General features: G+C 41.6%; 2 protein-coding genes across 5 annotated transcripts in view; one reads left to right on the top strand and one right to left on the bottom strand.

Annotated features, from left to right (window-relative positions):
* Pcyt1b (phosphate cytidylyltransferase 1B, choline) overlaps positions 1-8,344 on the bottom strand; it is a 102,097-nt gene extending 93,753 nt beyond the window's left edge. Inside the window, exon 1 of the mRNA XM_070040696.1 lies at positions 7,965-8,344. Coding sequence (XP_069896797.1) covers positions 7,965-8,027 — 63 coding nt within the window. The 5' untranslated portion in view covers positions 8,028-8,344. The remainder of the gene's footprint in view (positions 1-7,964) is intronic.
* Positions 8,345-16,488: 8,144 nt separating this feature from the next.
* Pola1 (DNA polymerase alpha 1, catalytic subunit) overlaps positions 16,489-20,658 on the top strand; it is a 308,468-nt gene continuing 304,298 nt past the window's right edge. For all 4 annotated transcript variants that reach the window (XM_070040692.1, XM_070040689.1, XM_070040688.1 and 1 more), the window contains exon 1: positions 16,489-16,571. In XM_070040692.1, the coding sequence (XP_069896793.1) occupies positions 16,529-16,571 (43 nt within the window). In that variant the 5' untranslated portion in view covers positions 16,489-16,528. The remainder of the gene's footprint in view (positions 16,572-20,658) is intronic.

Here is a 20,658-nt window from a genome sequence, read left to right as displayed (position 1 = left end):
TTTACAGCAGGGCTTATTAATGAGAGAAGCTTTTCCCACCACACATATACCACAAAGATAGGATTACTATGTCTGGGGGGTGGTTCCAAGTGTCATGTGGGGAGATGCTACTGGCATCGGGTGAAGAGAGATGCCTTAGAACAAGGAAGTTCAAAATGTCAATAATTTTAAGGTTGAGCAAACTTGCTTCAGGGTAGTGATGGGTGCTTGAGCTAAAGAACACAGTTCAGGGGTTGGGAACATGGTTTGTTGGTAGAGTGCTCACCTAGCATGCAGGAAGCCAAGGGTTTGATTGCTGAGTTCCACATAAACAGAAAAAGCCAGAAGTGGAGTGGTGGTTCAAGTGGCAGAGTGCTAGCCTTGAGCAAAAGAAGCTTAGGGATAGTGCTTAGACCCAGAGTTGAAGCACCAGGACTGGGGCAAAAAGGAGGAGGAGGAGGAGGAGGAGGAGGAGGAGGAGGAGGAGGAGGAGGAGGAGGAGGAGGAGGAGGAGGAGGAGGAGGAGGAGGAGGAGGAGGAGGAGGAGGAGGAGGAGGAGGAGGAGGGGAAGGAGGAGGGGGAGGAGGGGGAGGAGGGGGAGGAGGAGGAGGAGGGGAAGGAGGGGGAGGGAGGGGGAGGAGGAGGAGGAGGAACACAGTTCATAATGGGTAAAGGATGTGAGTGGGCATTTCTCCCAAGATGTACAAATGGCCAATAAGTATAGGGAAATGCTCATCATTGGCCATTAGGGAAATTTAAATAAAAACACATAATTGTGTGTGTGTGTGTGTGTGTGTGTTTGCACGTGCCCTTGCACTACTCCTGGGGCTTGAACTTGAGGCCTGTGTGATGTTCCCTGAACTTTTTTGCTCAAGTCTACCACTTGAGCTAAACTCCTCCACTTCTGGCTTTTTGGTGATTAATTAGAGATAGAGTTTCATGGACTTTTCTGCCTGGACTTGTTTTAAACCATGATCTTTAGATCTCAGCCTCCCGAGTAGCTAGGATTACAAGCATGAGCCACCAGCAACTGGGTAATGATCATTTCTTTTTTAATTCAGAAAATACTAAGTATTGGTGAGGATGTAGAGAAATTGGAACTCTCATAAGTTGCCGGGAACCAAGTGCTGTTTGCTAGAAAATACAGCTACTACCTTAGATAAGAGCTGTTAAGCCTTGGCGCCTATTGATACCCTGTTTGACAACATTGCTTGGCGCCACCACTTTGCATAAGAACCGCCACCACTTTGCATAAGAGCCGCTAAGCCTTACAACTAAAGGATGTCCTGTTTGACAACATTGCTTGGCGCCTTCCCCACCTATGACCTTTTGCAAGATATACTTTGCAGTTTTGGTGCCTAGCAACCCTATTGACCTGCTGATGCTAATTACCCTGCTCAGCGCGCTATATATACTGCTGTGTAAAAAAATAAAGTTTGAGACCTTGATCAGAACCCTGTCTTGGTCTCCTTCCTCGTGTCTGGTTTGTCTCTCATTCAGGTCAGTTCCTCTTCGAGCCCTTGTTGACCGACCCACGGGCCGGGGCAATAAGTTGCTGGTGGGGATATGAAATAGTGCAACTTCTTTGAAAATATTTTCCCTTTCTCCAAAGATTAATAGCCCAGAGACAGTACCCAGGCCCAAAGTTCAAGCCCCATGACCAACAAAAAAAAAAAAAAAATAGAATTACCATTTGATTTTTACCATTCCTATTCCCAGGTATATAATCAAGATAATCGAAAGCATATGCCCACAAAAATCTTGTACATATTTATTCACAATAGCCCAAAAAAGTAGAAACAACCCAAATGTCCAGTGACTGATAAGGAAACAAATTTTGATGCCTACACAGTAGAATATTGTTGAGCTAAAAAAAGGAATAAATTACTGATTGATATATGCTATAACATGTATGAGCCTTGAAAAGAAGGCAAACACAAAAGCTAATATGCTATATGTTTCTACTTACATGAAAATGTTACTGAATTAGATTATTTCTGGGGAGTACTTGGTTTAACTCAGCCTACAGAACTTACTAGACAGATATTCTTTTTTTTTTTTTTTCTTTGTCAGTTGTGGGGCTTGAACTCTGGGCTTGGGTAGTGTCCTGCAGCTCTTCAGCTCAAGGCTAGTGATCTACCACTTGAGCCACAGCACCACTTCTGGCTTTTTTTCTGTTTATGTGGTACTGTGGAATCGAACCCAGAGCTTCATGCATGTGAGGCAAGCACTCTACCACTGAGCCACCTTCCTAGCCCGTAGACAGATTCTCTTCTACTTGAGTCACTCTGCCAGACCTTAGTGTGTTATTATTTTTGAGACAGGGTCTCCTTTATGCTCAGGCAGACATGGACTGTGAGCCTCCTATTTGTTCTTCTCCATGGGGGCCACCACACACAGCCACTGGTTGAGATGGAATTGCATGAACTTGGAATTTTGGCCTAGGCTGGCGTCAAACTGCTATCCAATGATCTCTACATCCCAAGAAGCTAGGATTATAGAGGCTTAATTTAAGCCATTTTACCCAGCTGAACCAGGTTAGTTTGCCCAGTATGCCAGTGACTGAAGCTCTAAGTTTTGTAATAAGGCAATCAAATGTCAAGAGATAGGAGAACAAATCTCAAATCCTCCTCCCTGAGTATAGGGCTAGGATGTTTATGAACTGAGTAATGAAAAGGTGAATGGAGATGACTTAGGTTTTGCCTTGATTTCAAATTTCCCAGAACAGTTAAATCCATATAACAGAAAGCAGATCAGTGATTACTTAAGACTGCTTTGGTTTTTTTCCTTGAGGGGTGTGGAGACTGACTGCTAATGGGAATAAGGTGATTTTTATGGAATGATAAAAATTTTCCTAAAATTAAATTATGGTCAAGTTTGTAGAACTCTTTGGATATACTTTTAGAAACCACTGAATTGTGTATCATAAATATAAATTATGTCTTCAGCTCTTCTGAGTGCTTACCACAAAGTAAGCAGGTGCTGGAGAAATAGTATAGTAGGCTTGAGGCATAGAAAACAAATACAAAGATTTCCGTCTGCCTGATCATTGTTCTTTTTAATACTTTATGTTTTAGGAACAGAAATGATTCCAGTAGGCAACCTCCCAGTAAACCAACCTGCAAAACAAACCAGTTGCCCATTTTCTCTAAAAGTCTGAAGAGCATGCTAAATGCTTCCAGCTAGTAGGCAAGTCACTCTTTTTTTTTTTACCAATCCCGGGGCTTGAACTCAAGGCCTGGGCACTGTCCCTGAGCTTCTTTTGCTTAAGGCTAACGCTCTACCACTAGAGCCACAGCACCACTTCTAGCTTTTACTATTCATGTGGTACTGAGGAGTCAAACCCAGGGCTTCATGCATGCTTGGCAAGCACCACATTCCCAGCCTGGTAAGCCACTCTTGAAAATTTCGGAGTATTTTTGTTCCAACTATTTGAGTTTCCTAAGAGTTCACTCAGTTTTTCTTTAAAACCTGCCCCCAAAGAGATGGCAAATCTGCCTTTTGTACTTGTTATTGTAGTTACATGGTCACATTGAATATTGTATAAACTAGCCAGTACTGGTAGTGCCTTCCTTCCCATATTTCCAGTGCCTAGAAGACTGAGGCAGTTTGAGGCCAGTTTGGGATACATAGCAAGAAGCATCAACCTCCCCCCGCCTCCACAAAACCCTCCAAAGAAGCGCCAAGAAGACAAACCAAACCAAACCAAACCAGATTATTTTTTGCCGATACTGGGGCTTGAACTCAGGACTTGGGCACTGTCCCTGAGCTTCTTTTTGCTCAAGGCTAGTGCTCTACCACTTGAGCCACAGCACCACTTCCAGCTTCTTCGGTTTATGTAGTACTGAGGAATAAAACCCAGGGCTTCATGCATGCTAGGCAAGCACTCTACCACCAAGCCACATTCCCAGCACAGTGGCTCACTTCTGTAATCCTAGCTACTCAGGAGGCTGAGATCTGAGGATCTTGATTCAAAGCCAGCCCAGGCAGAAAAGTCCATGAGACTCATTTTTTTTTTTTTTTTTACTATTTTTTTGGGGTCCGGTCGTGGGGCCTGAACTCTGGGCCTGGGTGCTGTCCCTCAGCTCAAGGCTAGCGCTCTACCACTTGAGCCACAGCACCACTTCTGGCTTTTTTCTTTTTGCTTATGTGGTGCTGAGAAATCGAACCCAGGGCCTCAGGCATGCAAGGCAAGCACTCTACCACTGAGCCACCTTCCCAGCCCCCTTTTTGTTTTTTTTTGTTTTGTCTTTTGTCATGGGGCCTGAACTCTGGGCCTGGGCACTGTCCCTCAACTCTTCAGCACAAGGCTAGCATTCTACCACTTGAGCCACAGCGCCACTTCCAGCCTTTTCTGCTTATGGGGTGCTGAGGAATCAAACCTAGGGCCTCATACATACAAGGCAAGCACTCTACCACTGAGCCACCTTCCCAGCCCTCCAATTAATCATCAGAAAACCAGAAGTGGCGCTGAGGCTCAAAGTGGTAGAGTGCTAGCCTTGAGCAAAAAGAGCTCAGGGACAGCACCCAGGTTGAGTGTTCAAGCCCCATGACTGACAAAAAGAAAAAGAAATAAAAGCAATGTCACCTTTTCTCACATAGTTTCCAGCATCAGGAAGACCAAGGCAACCTTAAATTGCACTACAGATATTCACAGGTCTTGCCTCCAACTCAGATCTTTTTGCTTCCATTTCAGTGATCCTGGGAGGAGTTAGGGAATGCACAATCCCCAAGGCTGGCCTTAAAGGACCTTACTTGGGTGTATGGAGTAAGGTTGATGCACTCTAGAAAGCCAGATTGAGTCTCTACCTTCCAGTATTCAGAAGTAGCTGCCAAATAACCTAGGGCAGAGGTTACATATATGCTAATTGAGTTAAAAGGATGTATGACCCTGCCATTATCCTTAGTGTCCAAAGGACATAAAGACTGTATTGAGTTCCCTAAATATAGCAACTATGTGTCTGTTCCTATAACATTAGCATTTTTATGCAGGAATTACACAGAGATAGTAGGAGAAAAGGTCTAATGAGGTTTTAGAGCAACAAGTAAATGGCAAATTACTTTCTCTTTAGGTGGCTTTTAAAAACATTTAGTTATATAAAGTTCATAAATCTGGAGGTCTCTAAATTGTTTAATTCCTTCCAGATAAAGCCTATTTATACCTTTATACAGTATACCTATTATACCTTTATACAGTTTCCATTCAATTTTCTTTCTTTGCTTTTGGTCTAAAGGGCTACAGATTTAGTTCCCAAATCCACAGGTTAGACTACATTCCTTCTATACTGTCCTAAATGCCGGAAGTATCTTTTACAAACAAGAAGCAACATCTAGTAAGAGAGAAAGAAACAACAATAAAAATGAAAAGAAAACCCCCAAACAAAACAAAACACAAATAGGAGACAGTTTTCTGTTTGATCCATGTATTGGCTAGAATGAGTGGTATCTTGAAGAACTGTGTCAGCCAGTGAATAGATATTTATCCATCCTCCACTATGAGCCAGGCTGTGTACTGGGCCCATAGGTGTAACTCTTCCAGAGAATATGGGATAAAGTGGAAGAAGTGAGACCTATGGAATTAGATCTTGAACCACTCAAAATTTCAATGTAAGAGTATTTATGCTGCTGATTTGCTGTATGATCCAAAAGAAGAAGGTACATCATTAGTATAAAATGGTTTTACATAGAATTTAGAAACAGTAAAAGGGTTACTAGGAATAACTAAGCTAACTACATTATTTCCTACAAGGGCACCTTAGGGGATCCCTGTTTTAATGAATAAATACAAATGATATGTAATTATCATATCAATTACTTGCATCTAAGTGAGTGCTTCTGGAGTTATTCGATGGTGCTTAAAAATCTTTGGTCTCTGAAGTGCATTTAACAGTCTCCTTGACTCTTATCTATATTATTAATTTGCAGATCAAAGTTAACTTAGTACAATGCAAATGAGGAGACTTCAGAAGAAGGAGATTTTAATGGAAAAATTTGGATCCATACTACTTGTAACAGAACCACAATATATTTTGAGGATGTGGGTAAAATAGCTAAAAGAGACATGGTTTAAAGCAGTATTATTTAATAGAACTTTATGTGATTATGGTATAACTACATTACTGTCCAAAAACAAAAAAAACAAAAACCACAGTCATGAGTCACATGCAATTGCTGAGCACTTGAAATACAGAATTAAATGTTAAATTTCAGTTAATTTTAACTAATTTAAATTTAAATAGCCATATATGCTTAGTGCCTAACTTATTTGACAGTGCTAGTAGAAAGAAAAAATGAAATTGGATTCTAGGAGTCTGAATTCCAGCTGTCTCTTTTCTAAAGTGGACAATTGGTTTAACTTCTGGGATCTCCAATGAGAATATAAATAACACTTACAAATAAGTGCCAACCAACATCTATACATGGTAAATAAAAAGTATTTTGAAGTTGGGCTCTGGTGGCTCACACCTGTGATCTTAGCTACTCAGAAGGCTGAGATTTGAGGATTCTGGTTCAAAGTCAGCCTACGCAGGATAATCTGTGAGACTCTTCTCTCCAATTAACCACCAAAAATCTGGAAGTAGAGCTGTGGTCCAAGTGGTAGAAAATTAGCCTTGAGCAAAAAATGCTAAGTGAAATACAAGATCCTGAGTTCAAGGCCCACTACACTCACACTCACACTCACACACTCTCTCTCTCTCTCTCTCTCTCTCTCTCTCTCTCTCTCTCTCTTTCTCTCCCCTCTCCCCACTTTCTCTCTCACACACACATAATGTATTCTGAGATAATAAGGAGATGAGTTGGAAAGAGACAACATGGGGGAAATGATCTCAGTCATGTAACTCAATTGTCCACTGGATATAGATTTAGATTACATTTGGAAGCATATGATGCTTAAGTCCACCAGCCATGTCCATTTCAAGGGGCATGGGAAGTTTAGGAGGAATTACTGGGGCAGGAAAGAGCAGGATTGATGTCCTGAGGCCTCGAAATCCCTCTCTGGCTAGTAGAGTGGAACTCATTTCGTGTGTGTGTGTGTGTGTGTGTGTGTGTGTGTGTGTGTGTGTGTGTGTGTGTGTGTGTGTGTGTGTGTGTGTGTGTGTGTGTGTGTGTGTGTGTGTGTGTGTGTGTGTGTGTGTGTGTGTGTGTGTGTGTGTGTGTGTGTGTGTGTGTGTGTGTGTCAACAAAAGTAGGGCTTTTCATGGGGCTTGAACGCAAAGTCTGGGTGCTGTCCCTGAACTTTTCACTCAAGGCTAGTGCACTACCACTTGAGCCCGACAGCTCCTCTTCTGACTTTTTAGTGGTTAATTGGAGATGAGAGTCTTCTAGACTTTCCTGTCTTGACTGGCTTCAAACTGAGATCCTCAGATCTTAGTGTGCTGAGTAGCTAAGATTACAGGCATGAGCCACCAGCGCCTGGCTTCACTTTAAGCAGCGTAATTTTATCATTGCTGGGAGAACAGCCTTTGCTCCTGAATATCTTTCAGGAGAATTTCTTATTTTATAGGATGAGATATTTTGTTTAAACGGTTTCCCAAAGTCCTCAGGCTCTCATAGCATTATTCTTTGCCATGAACTACCTATGCCTCCTCATATCAATTTGACTGTATTTTTATTTGTTATTTTGGTTTTGGTGCAGGGGTTGAATTCAGGTCAGGGCATTATGTATGCACAGCACACGCAATACTGCTGAGCTAAATCCCAGCCTGTCTTTTATTTTTCCAGGAAGCAAGTTTGCTTCTGTCATCCAAATTGATCCAGGGAGCTTACCTACTTTGTAAGGGGCCAAAGAAATATTAACCACATTTTGTTTTCCTTTTTCCCCATCTGAAAATGCAGACTATAGGATTTCTGATTTTCATGTGCCTTTGAATTAGCACAAGTCTGGTACACTGACAGATCCATAGGATTTTACCTTTTGGATCCACTTTGACATTCAAAGAGGCCAAAAAAAACCAAGTCAACAAGAAAGCAGCTATGTATATTACCTTGCATGAAAATTGTCGAGGGTGGTTGTCTTCTTCCATGATGTATTCCTGGTGTCCCACCATGCCAGTTCCTGACCTTCTTTCCCTCTTGTCTAGAGTCGTCTTCCTTTTCAGTTTTTTTAATTGATAAGATGAGGTTTTTGTTGTTCCAGACTGACCAAGGTCACGTGACCAAAGGTTAAGCCAGCCCCTGTAAGCCCGGTGCTTAAAGGGAACCTTGAAGGGACTGAGTGGGTCTGCTTAGAAATAAGCAGAGATTCAAATTTCTTGGCATTCTTGTTTTCTTTACCCGAAGTATCCTCTTTTCTCCTCTATGCTCAACTTCCTTGACAATTGCCATGCTCTGGACTGGTATCAGGATGCCCTGTTGTGGGTGAACAGGCAGGTTGTGCTGAAAGCTACATTGGTGAAAAAGGTCCTTGTTTCATCTACCCTGTCCCTCCCTGGAGCTATGGCAACAAATCCTGTTGGTGAATTAACTATGTCATTGTGAGCTGGCTCAACTGATTATGCTCCTGGAATGACAAACATTTCCTCTTTCTTTTTTTTTTCCCCAAGTTAAAAAGTAATGAAGTGTTAATATACAATTCAGCATTTTCTCCAAATAGGAAAATAAAGACGGACCAAAATACATCACTTGAATGTACTTTCCTTGATGCCAATAAGCATTTGATCCCTTCCCAGGAGCTAGTCCAAACATTACCGACCATGAATTTGTGCATTTAAACAATGTGCAGTTTTCATAAATTTGTGTTAAGGTAATGTCCCCTCAACTGTGTGTGTGTGAAAAGAATTCGTTAAATATGAATGTGCCATTATTTTATTGGGTTAGTGCTGGGGTTTAAACTCAGGGACTTGAACCCTTGCTTGGCATTTTTGCTTCTAGGCTAGCACTTGAGTCTATACTTGAGGTCATGCCTCCACTTCTGGGCTTTTGCTGGTTAATTAGAGATGAGTGTTTTGGCTGTGTCTCCCTGGGTTAACTATGAATCACAATCCCCAGACAATTGAAGGTGTGAGCCACTGGTGCCCAAGGAAAGGGTTCTGAGAAAAGTATTCTTTTTAAATCTGATTAACACCAGTGCTAGGAAACCTTGACTTCTGTTACTTCAGTTCAAAATGAAAATAGCTGTCTACCTAAATTCACCTTACTCAAGTAAGGTGAATGCAGCCCATCCCAGAGAGAAAACTAGTTTTCCTTATATTGTCCTCTCTCTCTCTCTCTCTCTCTCTCTCTCTCTCTCTCTCTCCCCTCTCTCCCCTCTCTCCCCTCTCTCCCCTCTCTCTCTCTCTCTCTCTCTCTCTCTCTCTCTCTCTCTCTCTCTCTCTCTCTCTCTCTCTCTCTCTCTCTCTCTCTCTCTCTCTCTCTCTCTCGGCTTGAACATTATCCCTGAACTTTTGCTCAAGACTAGAGCTCTACCACTTGAGCCAAAGCTCCACTTCCCTCTTTGTTTCTTTTCCTTTTTGGTGGTTTAGTGGAGATAAGAGTCTCACAGAGTCCTTCCCAGGCTAGCTTCAAACCACAATCCTCAGATCTCAGCCTCCTGTTTAGCTAGGATTATAGGTGTTAGCTATCAGCACCTGGCTGTTCTAGTCTCTGAAGACAGTAACTCTTGCTCTGATTGGTGGAAGGATTCTGAGCCATTTTCTCTCTCTATTTATCCAGTCCCTTTTCTGTACCGTTAGCAGACCTAGCAGTTTCCTAGTGTGATGTGTGGTTAGCTGGAATCACATTTCTCAACACCTTCTCTTAAGGCTGTGGGTTAGAATTAGCCAAAAGAGGAATTTGGGCTAAACTTGGAAGGCATGAGTGAAGTAGGAGCCATTACTTCGCAAAGGTGGTTGGTATAGGTATGGTGACAAACGCAAGTTGAAGTGACAGCAGGTCTTAGTTCATCTTCTTTCTCCTTTATTCAATGTGTAGATCTTTTTTCCAATTGTTCAGTCTCTTGATCAACGGCAGCCCCAGGCCCACAGAGGCCCCAACAGCTTTCCATATCCCCGCTGGCTGCTTCTTCCTCTTCCAAGCTGAATGTGCCAGGCTTTTCAGAACTGATGGCCAATTTCTCCCATCCTCCTTGCTGGGCTTCCACCTCCTCCTTCTTCTCTCAGCAGTAGCAGGATCAATGCCTGTGATAAATCTCTTCCTCCACAGCTCATATCACTTCCCTTACGGAACTGGAATAGCTTCACTTATTTTCTCAAATGCTATGAGAACTATTGGGAAAGAATTCTCAGCAGGGAGAACTGAGAAGAATAGGGAGAAGACTTTTTGGAACTGGGCTCTGAAATCATCTAAGGAACTGAAAAAAAATAAATGTTCTATTTGCATGGGCTCTCGCCTTATAGTTTCCCATAGCTTTTAGTCTTATTTCACATTCAAGCAGGTCCCTCCTTCTTCCCTCCTGTGGAATCTCCTCATTCTTATAACCCCCAAAGATAGTCTCCCTGCAAATGATCCACCTCCAGAAAGATGGGATTGGCCATTAGAGGTAAGCTACACTTCAAGATAGGTTCTAGGTAGTGAACTAAAAAAAGAAAAAAGGGTCTGGGAATGTGGCTTAGTGATAGAGTGCTTGCCTAGCATGAATGAAGCCCTGGGTTTGATTCCTCAGTACAAGACATTATGTTGAAAAACGAACTTTTCAACTTTGGGGTGGGGGGAGGAGGGCAGGGATAGTAAGGGGAAACAAAGGAGGAGGCAACAATGCTTGATAAGAAATGTACTCATTACCTTGCTCATGTAATTGTAACCCCTCTGTATGATAAAAAAAACTTATTAATTAAAAAAACATAAAAAGAAAAGGCTGGAATTGGTGATGTGTCTCAAGTGGTAGAGTGCTAGCCTTGAGCCAAAAGAAGCACAGGGACAGTACCCAGGCCCTGAGTTCAAGTCCCAGGAATGGCAAAAAAAAGAAAAGAAAAAAGAAGCCAGACATAGGTGGCTCACAGCTAGCTACTCAGCAGGTTGAGATCTGAGGATCACGATGCAAAGCCAGCCTGGGCAGGAAAGTTTGTAAGACTTATCTCCAATTAAACACCAGAAGAGTGGATCTGAGGTTCAAGTGGTAGAGTGCTAGATTTGAGCAAATAAAGCTCAGGGATAGTGCCCTGGTCCTGAGTTCAAGCCCTTGGATTGGTGCTGCGTGCGCGCGCACACACACACACTTCCCAGTCATCTACCACAAGGTGTATTCCAAACCTCTGATAGTATACTAGTCTGTGGAGATCAATAGCCACACTGTGGCTATCTGTGTAAGGCACATTGTGTGAATTTTAGAAAGGTGTCTTCTCTGAGCTGAACAGCCCCATGTGCTGAGGCTTGTGTATCCTCCCCATCTGCAGGGGTCTTTGTAGTCCTTGACTCTCAGAGAAAGGGAATTGGGAACACAAACTGTCAGCCCATCACAGGAGATACACACAGAATCTGAGGGATAGGAATCCTCTCTGTACTTGGAGGGCTGGTGAACTAGACCTTTGCTCCAGAGCTGGTGAACCACCCCCTTTTTGCATTGATTTTCTCAGCAGCATTCTATTTGCCTTCCCAGAACCTCACTAGTGGGCAGGGAGTATCCTGGATTATTGCCATGGGTTCCATGTTGAAGGATCCTGCTTTGGCTCTCATCCTCTCAGGAGTCCATGAGGCCAAGGGGATGAAATGCAGCTCTGGAGATTACTATGCCCCTTCTAGAACATTTTGGAGTTGCCTACCCAAATTCTTGAGCTTGTTTCCAGGGATCAGCTTGGCCTCTTTGAGCCACCTTCCTGGTCTAACTTCACTGCAGCAGGTTGCATATTCTCACACACAAAAGGTAGATGACCATGGACTTTTTGGGATGACTGAATAAAATCCTGGATGTCTAGGCTACTTCCACACTGTGGTATAGAACAGAGAAGGAATTTTGGCTCCAGTTCCCCACTTTTCATGCAAGGAATTCCAAGCTACTTGGCTTCTTTGGTCCTTTATAAGGTGCATTTGCTGAGTTACAAAAATGGAATATATACATATATATACACATATGTATGCATAAAATTTATTAGCATTTTTTCAAAGTTTTAAATATTTAGACCTATGCTATATAACCTTTTATTTATACCTTTTTCTAAGATTTGTACACACACACACACACACACACACACACACACACACACACACACACACATACTTTTTCAGCAGATTTACCTCACAAATAGTACTTGATCTAGGGAGCATTCAATCCAGCTCCCACTTTTGACATTTTCCTCTGTTTTGTTTTTCCAAGATGATCTTTTAAAGCAGACAGTTATAAATCAAACAGTCTGAACTATTAATTTCTGGGCAAGATTCTGACTAAGTAGTCATGGACTAAGGGAAATAAAATATGTTGTCTTTACTGTTGAAGGAACATGAGGATAATATGGTGAGGTACCTAGTGATGACTACGTAAACTAAAAATAATCTCAATTTCCTAAGCCCACACTATAGAGATACTGTCAGATTGTCATTTGTATTGGTAACAGAGGCTTACCAAGAGTTAAGCTTTAATATTTCTAATACAACTTTAAAGGGAACAAATTATAAACAAAAATAATTTACTGTATCATTCTAGCAAAATATACATTGTTGTATATGGATTTCATGTATAGAAGTATTTTTTAAAAAATGGAATAAGAGAACATTTATTTGAAAGTAAAAGAAAAGTAGTAAAATCTCTCCAATCTGGAGACAGGACTCAAGAGGAGCCCATGTATAGAACTTTTTAGTATATTGTTGCAACTATGTGTTTGTCTTGTGCTGTTTTCCCTTTATGAAATATCAGCATGTTTGGTAGCTTCCCAGTTATTTTATCTTTTGCTGTCATATAATTAAACTTTGGTTCTGCTTTTTTAAAAATGTTTTTTGAAACACAGTCTTGCTTGCCAGTCCAGACTGGGTTCAAACTTGCAACCTTCTTGCCTCAGTCTTTTCAGGACTAGGATTATAGGTCTGTACCACCTTCAGAAGTAGTCATCTGAATGTGTAATATATATATATATATATATATATATATATATGTATATATATATATATATATATATATATACACGCACACACACATATATGCAATATATGTGTATATATAGGCTATATAGGTCCTACTCCACACAGGATGGTCAATGGTCTTAGGTTGTTCATAAATGGACTGGCATATAAACAAGAGAAATTTATTTTTCCCAGTTCTAGAGGCTGGGAAGTCCCAGATCAAGGTGCCTGAAGATTCAATGTCTGGTGAAGGGTCCTTTAAAAACAAACTTTTCTATTTTAATGTTCCCTGTCAAAAGTGACACTCCCTTTATTTTTTTATTTTTATTTTTTGTCAGTCGTGGGGCTTGAACTCTGGGCCTGGGCGCTGTCCCTCAGCTCTTCAGCTCAAGGCGAGTGCTCTACCACTTGAGCTACAGCGCCACTTTCGGTTTTCTGGTGGTTTATTGGAGATAGGAGTCTCACGGTCTCTCCTGCCCGCGCTGGCTTTGAACCGCTATCCTCAGATCTCAGCCTCCTGAGTAGCTAGGATTACAGGCGTGAGCCACCAGAGCTCGGCTGTGACACTCCCTTTAAAAGTGCACTTTACTTAAAGTGAAATATTTAATAAGCTTTGGCATATTTATATAACTCTGAAACTATCATCACAGTCAATATAAACATATTTCATTCCCTCAAAGTTGCCTTATTTCTCATTGTCAATCCATCCTACTTCTCATTCCCAGACAACCACTGGTAGGCTTCCTGTCACTAGAAATTTGTTTATATATTTCAGAGTTTTGCATAAATGTAATTATACAGGTTATACTTTTTCTTGAGTAGGGCTGGAAAATCTGCCCTTTTTCATTCAGCATAATTACTGTGAGAGTTATCCATGTTGTTGCGTAGATCGATAGTTTGTCTGTTTTTATGGATATATTTTAAATTTTTATTTGTTTTATATATGTGGTGTGGAGGAATTGAACCCAGGGCTGGATGCATGCTAGGAAAGCACTCCGCCACGAAGCCACATTCCCAGCCCCCTGTCACTTTTTATTGTTGAGTGCTATTCCATAGTATGGCAACACTTAGACTTGTTTAAACATCCATCTATCAGTTGAGATTTGACTTCCCCAGAGTTGTACTACAAACCTGACCTCACTTGTAAAGCAGTAATGCAAAACTTACTCTATCAAGAGATAAAGCAAGACAGGCATTCTGTGAAATGTACCTATTATTTATTGACCCACTCGGTTCGTCTCTGTCAATGTGACTCTCTATACTTGAGATGCAAAGTAATGTTACTGAACTTGCAGAAATGCAAGAAACTTCTTAGGGTGTCACCCTGCTTTGCATTGTCACCTAAACAGAAGTAATGATCACTGGTCATTGTGAAAGAATTTCTTACCTGGATCCTATTCTCAATTGCTGCATCATGTCAATAGGGTTTTCTTACCACTAAACAAGTCTTTTGCACTATATCAAACAGGCTCACATCAGAAAATGATTGCTCAGAAAGCATCTACTTGCTGTGATTTTATATCAAAGAAGGGACAAGGCAACTTTCTGGGGGCATTTTTTCTAAGGGTACTAATTCAACCCATGAGGGATAACCCCATCACCTACTTACCTTCCAAAGTCCTTACCATATCACCATATTGGTGACTAGGTCTCAGCATATGAATTTGGGGATAACACAAAATTTCTTACCATAGCAGGAGCGAAAGAGAAACAAGATTTGAAATGCCTAGTGATATAAGTTAGCATGAAGAAAATGACCAGATGTGTGGAATTAAACAAAGGATCTGGTTCTTAAGAATGCCTTGTCAAAATAGTTCTTTCTACTTAGTAGCCACTAAAACAATAAAAGTTCTAACAATTTTAAAAGAGAAGTATACACATAAATGTGTACTTGTACTTTGCTTTTTTATTACTGTACATTAATTGTGCAAAGATCAGGGTCAGTGCCCAGGCCTTGAATTCAATACCTACGGTCAACAGCAACAGAAATAATAATTGTGCAAAGAGATTGAATTGTGATGTATCCATAAATGCATATAATGTACTTTGATTAAATTCATCTTATTCTATCCTAAACCCTCTTCACCCCTTCCCCCCACCTTTTAAAAAATGTACTTTAAAGAGCAAGTTTGTCACACCACATTAAATGAATTAAGAAGCAGATTAGAAATTAAGAAACAAATATCAATTAACCATGCTTGGGAGTACCAATAAGCATGTGAGCAAAAATGTGGGGAAAAATATTACAAATGTGTGGTAGGCATTATTTAATAAAATATGTATTTGTAAAATGATAAAATAAGATGCATACATTGTATACACTATATCACAGAATCAACATTTTGGAGTCCAGGCAAGATGTTTTGTAGGTCATCTTACACTTTGACTATATCTGATCCTTCCTCCCTTCCTTCCTCTCTTTCCCTCTTTCTCTTCCTTTGTTTTTTCTTTCCTTTCTGTCTTTCCCTCTTTCTCTTCCTTTCCTTCCTCTCTTCCTTTCTTTCTCTTTTTCTTCTGCTCTTCTTTCCCTCTTTCTCTCCCTCCCTTCTTTCTTTCTTTCCTTCCTTCCTTCTTCCCTCACTCCTTCCCTCCCTCCCTCTCTCTGTCTCTGTCTGTCCCTTTCTTTTCTTTCTGTGCCAGTCTTGAGCCTTGAACTCAGTGTCCCTGGGCTTCTTTTGCTCAAGGGAAGTAGTTCTACCATATAGCTCAACTTTTGGCTTGTTTGGTAGTTTACTGGAGATGAGTTTCATAGACGTTCTTGCCCAGGCTGACTTCAAACCATGATACTCTCAGATCTCTGCCCCTTGAGTAGTTAGAATTACAGGTGTGAGCCAAGCATTTGATTGTTTTGTAATGGTTAGATTCAGGTTAGACGTTTTGTTGCAAGAACCATATAAATGATGTTACTCCTTTTTCAAGCGTATCACATCAGTAGGTACTTGAGGTCCGATTAGGGCTTACTGGTGATGCTACTTTGGGTTATTTGGTTAAGATGGTGCAAAAACTTTTAAGTGCTTTTCTATATGTATATACCCACATTTAGAATCACATCTAATCACACAGACTGCTCACATTGAGAGGAACAATGTTGGGCAAAACTCAAGAGTGCAAACCAGTAGGCAGTCACGTTTCTACGTTGGGGGAAGGTGAGAGATTGCAAGCCCCACCCGCCTTTCTGCCCGCCCGCGCGTCTTTTTCTGGGAAATCACTTCTCAGAACCAGAGAGCCCCACTTCCACGCACCCTAGTGTTTTCTAATAGTGTACGTGCGCCTGCGCAGAGTGCCCAGGAACATCCTTTTCAGAGCCCGACCGCCTTCTTCACCAGCTCTTCTCTGGCCTGCCCATACTTTTAGTTTTTCCCTCAAGGGTCATCACAGGGCGCCAAATGCGCGCCCGCGGGAAGGCCAGGGGCGGGGCGTAGTACGGCGCGGCACGTCAGTGGCCTTCCGGGCGGAAGTCTGCAGCGTCCCGAAGCTGCTGATTGGTTTTCGGGCTGGCGCCTATCTCTGCCCCCGCGCCAGTTTCAGGCAGGTTGGCGCGGAATTAGGAGACTCCTTGACCATGGCTCCAGTGTATGGTGACGACGGTGATGTGGAGCCAAGTGGTGAGGACCAACTCCACGCTCAGCGAAGCGGGTTGGGAGTGTGGGGACCATGGCATAGCTGCGGGTGGTGGAGGGTCTCCGTTGTCTTTTTTTTTCTGCGGGAGGCGCGTGTCCGAATTGCCCGATGGTCTGTTGGGCGCTGACCTTGATGGTGTTGAGCAGGGACACTTAGGGCATCTGATAGGGCTTCTTTGCTTGGCGTTTGCTCTTTGCGAACCCGAGGATCGCCTTGCTGCTGAGACTGTTTCCACATTCGCTTACCTTTATTTCCTTTGGTGAGTCGCACCCACGTGCTGGACACAACTTCACGAAAACTGGTCTAGGTGAGTCATTCTCCAGACCAGACCTAAAGAATGTCACAGCTTTCACCTCAGGTATCTGCTTGAGGGCTAGAACAGTATCAGTGCGTCTTCCTTTCTAGGAACTTCCGGGGAAATGGCTATACATTGTAACACGCCGGTAAAAAACGGACTGTTGTCACTAGATACAAATGAATTTTATCTCTTTTAAGTAATGGCTTTTTTGGTACTTCAATTATTAAGCATTTTTCCCCAAATTATTTTTTGGAAAGTTCTTTAAGTGCTGCGTATTAAACATGTTTAAATCTGGTCGTTTCGGGTGAAGTTTCTTAAAGAAAAAATAGCGTTAGATCAGCAGCATTTCCGACGCCCTGTATATCGGTTTGTCAAGGATAATCCTTTACTTCCAGAAATAGAATAAAAAATGCAAATGGCTTTGTCTGATTTCTGATTTTTGAACTTTCCTGATTCAGTGAACTTCTAACGTAAAAATCAGATGCTTCCTTTTTCTTAGCCCTAGTTCCTGTCACTCAAAATGCATCACCATTAATGAGCACTTGCTTTCTAATCAGCTTCCTTTGCATTCAACTAGTTGTAAATCACAGATTTCAATTTGTTCTTTAGCCTTCCATTTTTTAAGGCAATTTCTTTTGGAGAGTTGACTAGCCTGGATTACAAATGGGCTGCAGGATGTGAGTATGTGAAGTCTTGGCAGTCCTCTGTCAGTGATTTGCCACTAAGCCCTTTCTTCACCCTAAAAACTACTCCATCTGTGAACATCAAGAAATCACTTGCTGGAGGAAGCTGTGCAATCTTGAGACCCCTTTTAAAGTCATGGTGTTGATTAAGTAGCTGCTGGGGACTTGTGGCTGGGATTTTTTTTCCTCTAGAGCAGACCGACAAATTGTTATCTCAAAGATTTGCTGCAGGCTAGTGTCTGTTTTGCAAGAGAATGGAGGTACTCCAGATGGTAATTTTGAACCAAATATTTGAATCTTTGTAACTGGATTTTTCGTGCTTATTCTCTTTTCTAAACTAAGCTCCATGAAACATTAGACACATACCCTAAAAAGTTTTTTGTTTTTAATTAAGTGTTAAAAGGTGGAGTGTCTTTTAACAGTGGTAGTGAACAGTTGAAAGGTCTATAATGTTACTGTGTATGAAAAGAGTTAAAGGATCAAAAAGTGGGTACAGTAGTCCATTTGGTAAATATTGTGTACCTACTAGGCAAAGGCATACTGCCAAGCATTACAGTTGATGGGTAGACTGGACTTAAGTTTCTGTCATTGTGGAATCAAGTTGGTGAGCATCCAGTTCTATACAGATAATAGTGAATCTTCTGAAGAACGCCTTTGTTTTTGCTTCTTGAAGCTAGAGCATGGTATTGCTAGGCAAGGTGTGATGTGTGTGGGGTGTATGTGTGTGGGATGTATGTATGTGCGTGTGTTTGACTACTCTGTATCCTGTACACATACAATATTAAATGAGTTTTTACTGTATTCTAAGTACAAAGTAAGATAGCTTTGGTCATTTAATCTTTATAGCTTTGTAAAGAAGAAATGGTTATCCCCACTTTCCAGATGAGTTGGAGGCACTACATTAGAATTCTTTGTCAAAAGTTACAAGAACCATCACTAGCTGATTAGAATACAGTGTTGTTTGCAGAAATCCAGTTGGACTAGAAATCCTGTCTGGGGATCTGCATAGACAGAAAAAGTGATTCAAACTGTGTCATGAAATTGGGTCATTGCTAGCTATGATCAAATACTTGGTGATATAGCTTATACCTTGCTACTTCTAAAATCCTCTTTAATCTAGTATTAGCCTCTAATTAAAAGTCCCAGCAGCTTTTGCCAATTGGTAGAAACTATCTTTTTTTTTTTTTTTTTTTTTTTTTGCCGGTTGTGGGGCCTGAGCTTTGGGCCTGGGTGTTGTCCCTCAGCTCTTCAGCTCAAGGCTAGCGCTCTACCCCTTGAGCCACAGTGCCACTGCCAGCTTTTTCTGCTTCTGTGGTGCTAAGGAATCGAACCCAGGGCCTCATGCATGCAAGGCAAACACTTTACCACTGAGCCACCTTTCCAGCCCCGGTAGAAACTATCTTAAGATCCCAAGACTTAGATGGAAAGTAGTCTGGGCAAGAGCACATTCTTTGCCGGGCGCTGGTGGCTCACGCCTGTAATCCTAGCTACTCAGGAGGCTGAGATCTGAGGATCGCGGTTCAAAGCCAGCCCGGGCAGGAGAGACCGTGAGACTCCTATCTCCAATAAAACCACCAGAAAACCGGAAGTGGCGCTGTAGCTCAAGTGGTAGAGCGCTCGCCTTGAGCTGAAGAGCTGAGGGACAGCGCCCAGGCCCGGAGTTCAAGCCCCATGACCGACAAAAAAAAAAGAAAAAAAAAGAGCACATTCTTTCAGCTTCTGTAGTGGGATATAGTGTCTGAACCCTTAAGGCTTATAAGGGGCTAGGTAGTACATAACTGCAATTGCAGTGCTTAGGAAGTTAAGGCAGGAAGAACTCAAATGCTAGATCAACTTAGGCTACATAATACGGTCCTGTCCCCCAAATCCAAATGAAGCCAAAACAGATGGGTGTCCACACAGGCTAATTGGTGGGCACATGTCATTCACTAAATGGCAGAGCCACTTCATAATCTCTTGGATCTCCTGCGCTACACTATCACATCAAGTTGGTCTTCCCTAATGATTTTCAAATACTTGTATTTTCAGGGGCTGGGAAGGTGGCTCAGTGGTAGAGCGCTTGCCTTGCATGCATGAAGCCCTGGGTTCGATTCCCCAGCACCACATAAGCAAAAAGAAAAAAAGCCGGAAGTGGTGCTGTGGCTCAAGTGGTAGAGCACTAGCCTTGAGCTGAAGAGCTGAGGGACAGCGCCCAGGCCCAGAGTTAAGGCCCCACAACCTGACCCCCCCAAAAAAAAACCCCCAAAAAACCAAATACTTGTATTTTCATTATTTGTAATTTGATTTATCCCTCTTTCTCGGCTTGTGCCACTGTTTACCCTGTCTTCTCATTTTGAAGTTCTACTCTTTTCAGGCTGCTATTGGAGAACTCCATTGTGAAAACCTGATTTCTGTGGCAAAATGAATGGCCATCTTCTGGGCATTTCCTCCTATTATGATCTTACCTCTTCTGTGGCACCATATTTATGTTATCTACTAGTTTCAGGCCTTTTTGCTTTGTTTTACTGTGTATCCCCTTGAGACAGGCATCCCTACCTTATTTGTAAGTGTGTAAACTCTGTATAGTAAAACGTTGTTGCCTGTGGGTAAGTGCACTCTAATACAGAATACCAGAGATTTTATCAGGAGTCAAGGAATTCTTAAGGGAATAGGCTTAGTCTAGCTTTTCACTCTCACTGGTCATGTTTAACACTCTCGAAGAATTTTTCATGTAGGACTTCTCCAGATTTTTTAAATAATTTGAATGACACCCAAGATTTTATGACTGTCATCCTTAAGTACATGCATTCCTTAATTTTTACTTTAATGTCTTTCTGAAAATGGATTTAAAAGTCAAATGTGAAAGTCAAACAATAGACAGAAAAAATAAGATCTCTAATTATACTTCACCTTTGAGATACAGTTTTCAAAGGTTTATTGCCAGCATTTGATACATGTTCTTTAAATTGTATCTTCTATTTCAGTCAAACCGTTAATTTAAAAATCTGACACTATTAGGAATGTTCCAGTGCAGGTGAAATTTAGGATGCTTATTATCAATTTGTCTTCTTTTCTGTACCTTCTCTTTTAAGTAAATTAATTAGTACTGAA

Source organism: Dipodomys merriami, unplaced genomic scaffold (genome assembly GCF_024711535.1).
Source record: "Dipodomys merriami isolate MVZ:Mamm:240054 unplaced genomic scaffold, mDipMer1.0.p SCAF_3, whole genome shotgun sequence".
Taxonomy (NCBI): Eukaryota; Metazoa; Chordata; class Mammalia; order Rodentia; family Heteromyidae; genus Dipodomys; species Dipodomys merriami.
Note: the sequence above shows the minus strand (reverse complement) of the source record. Positions and strands in the feature narration are given on the sequence as shown.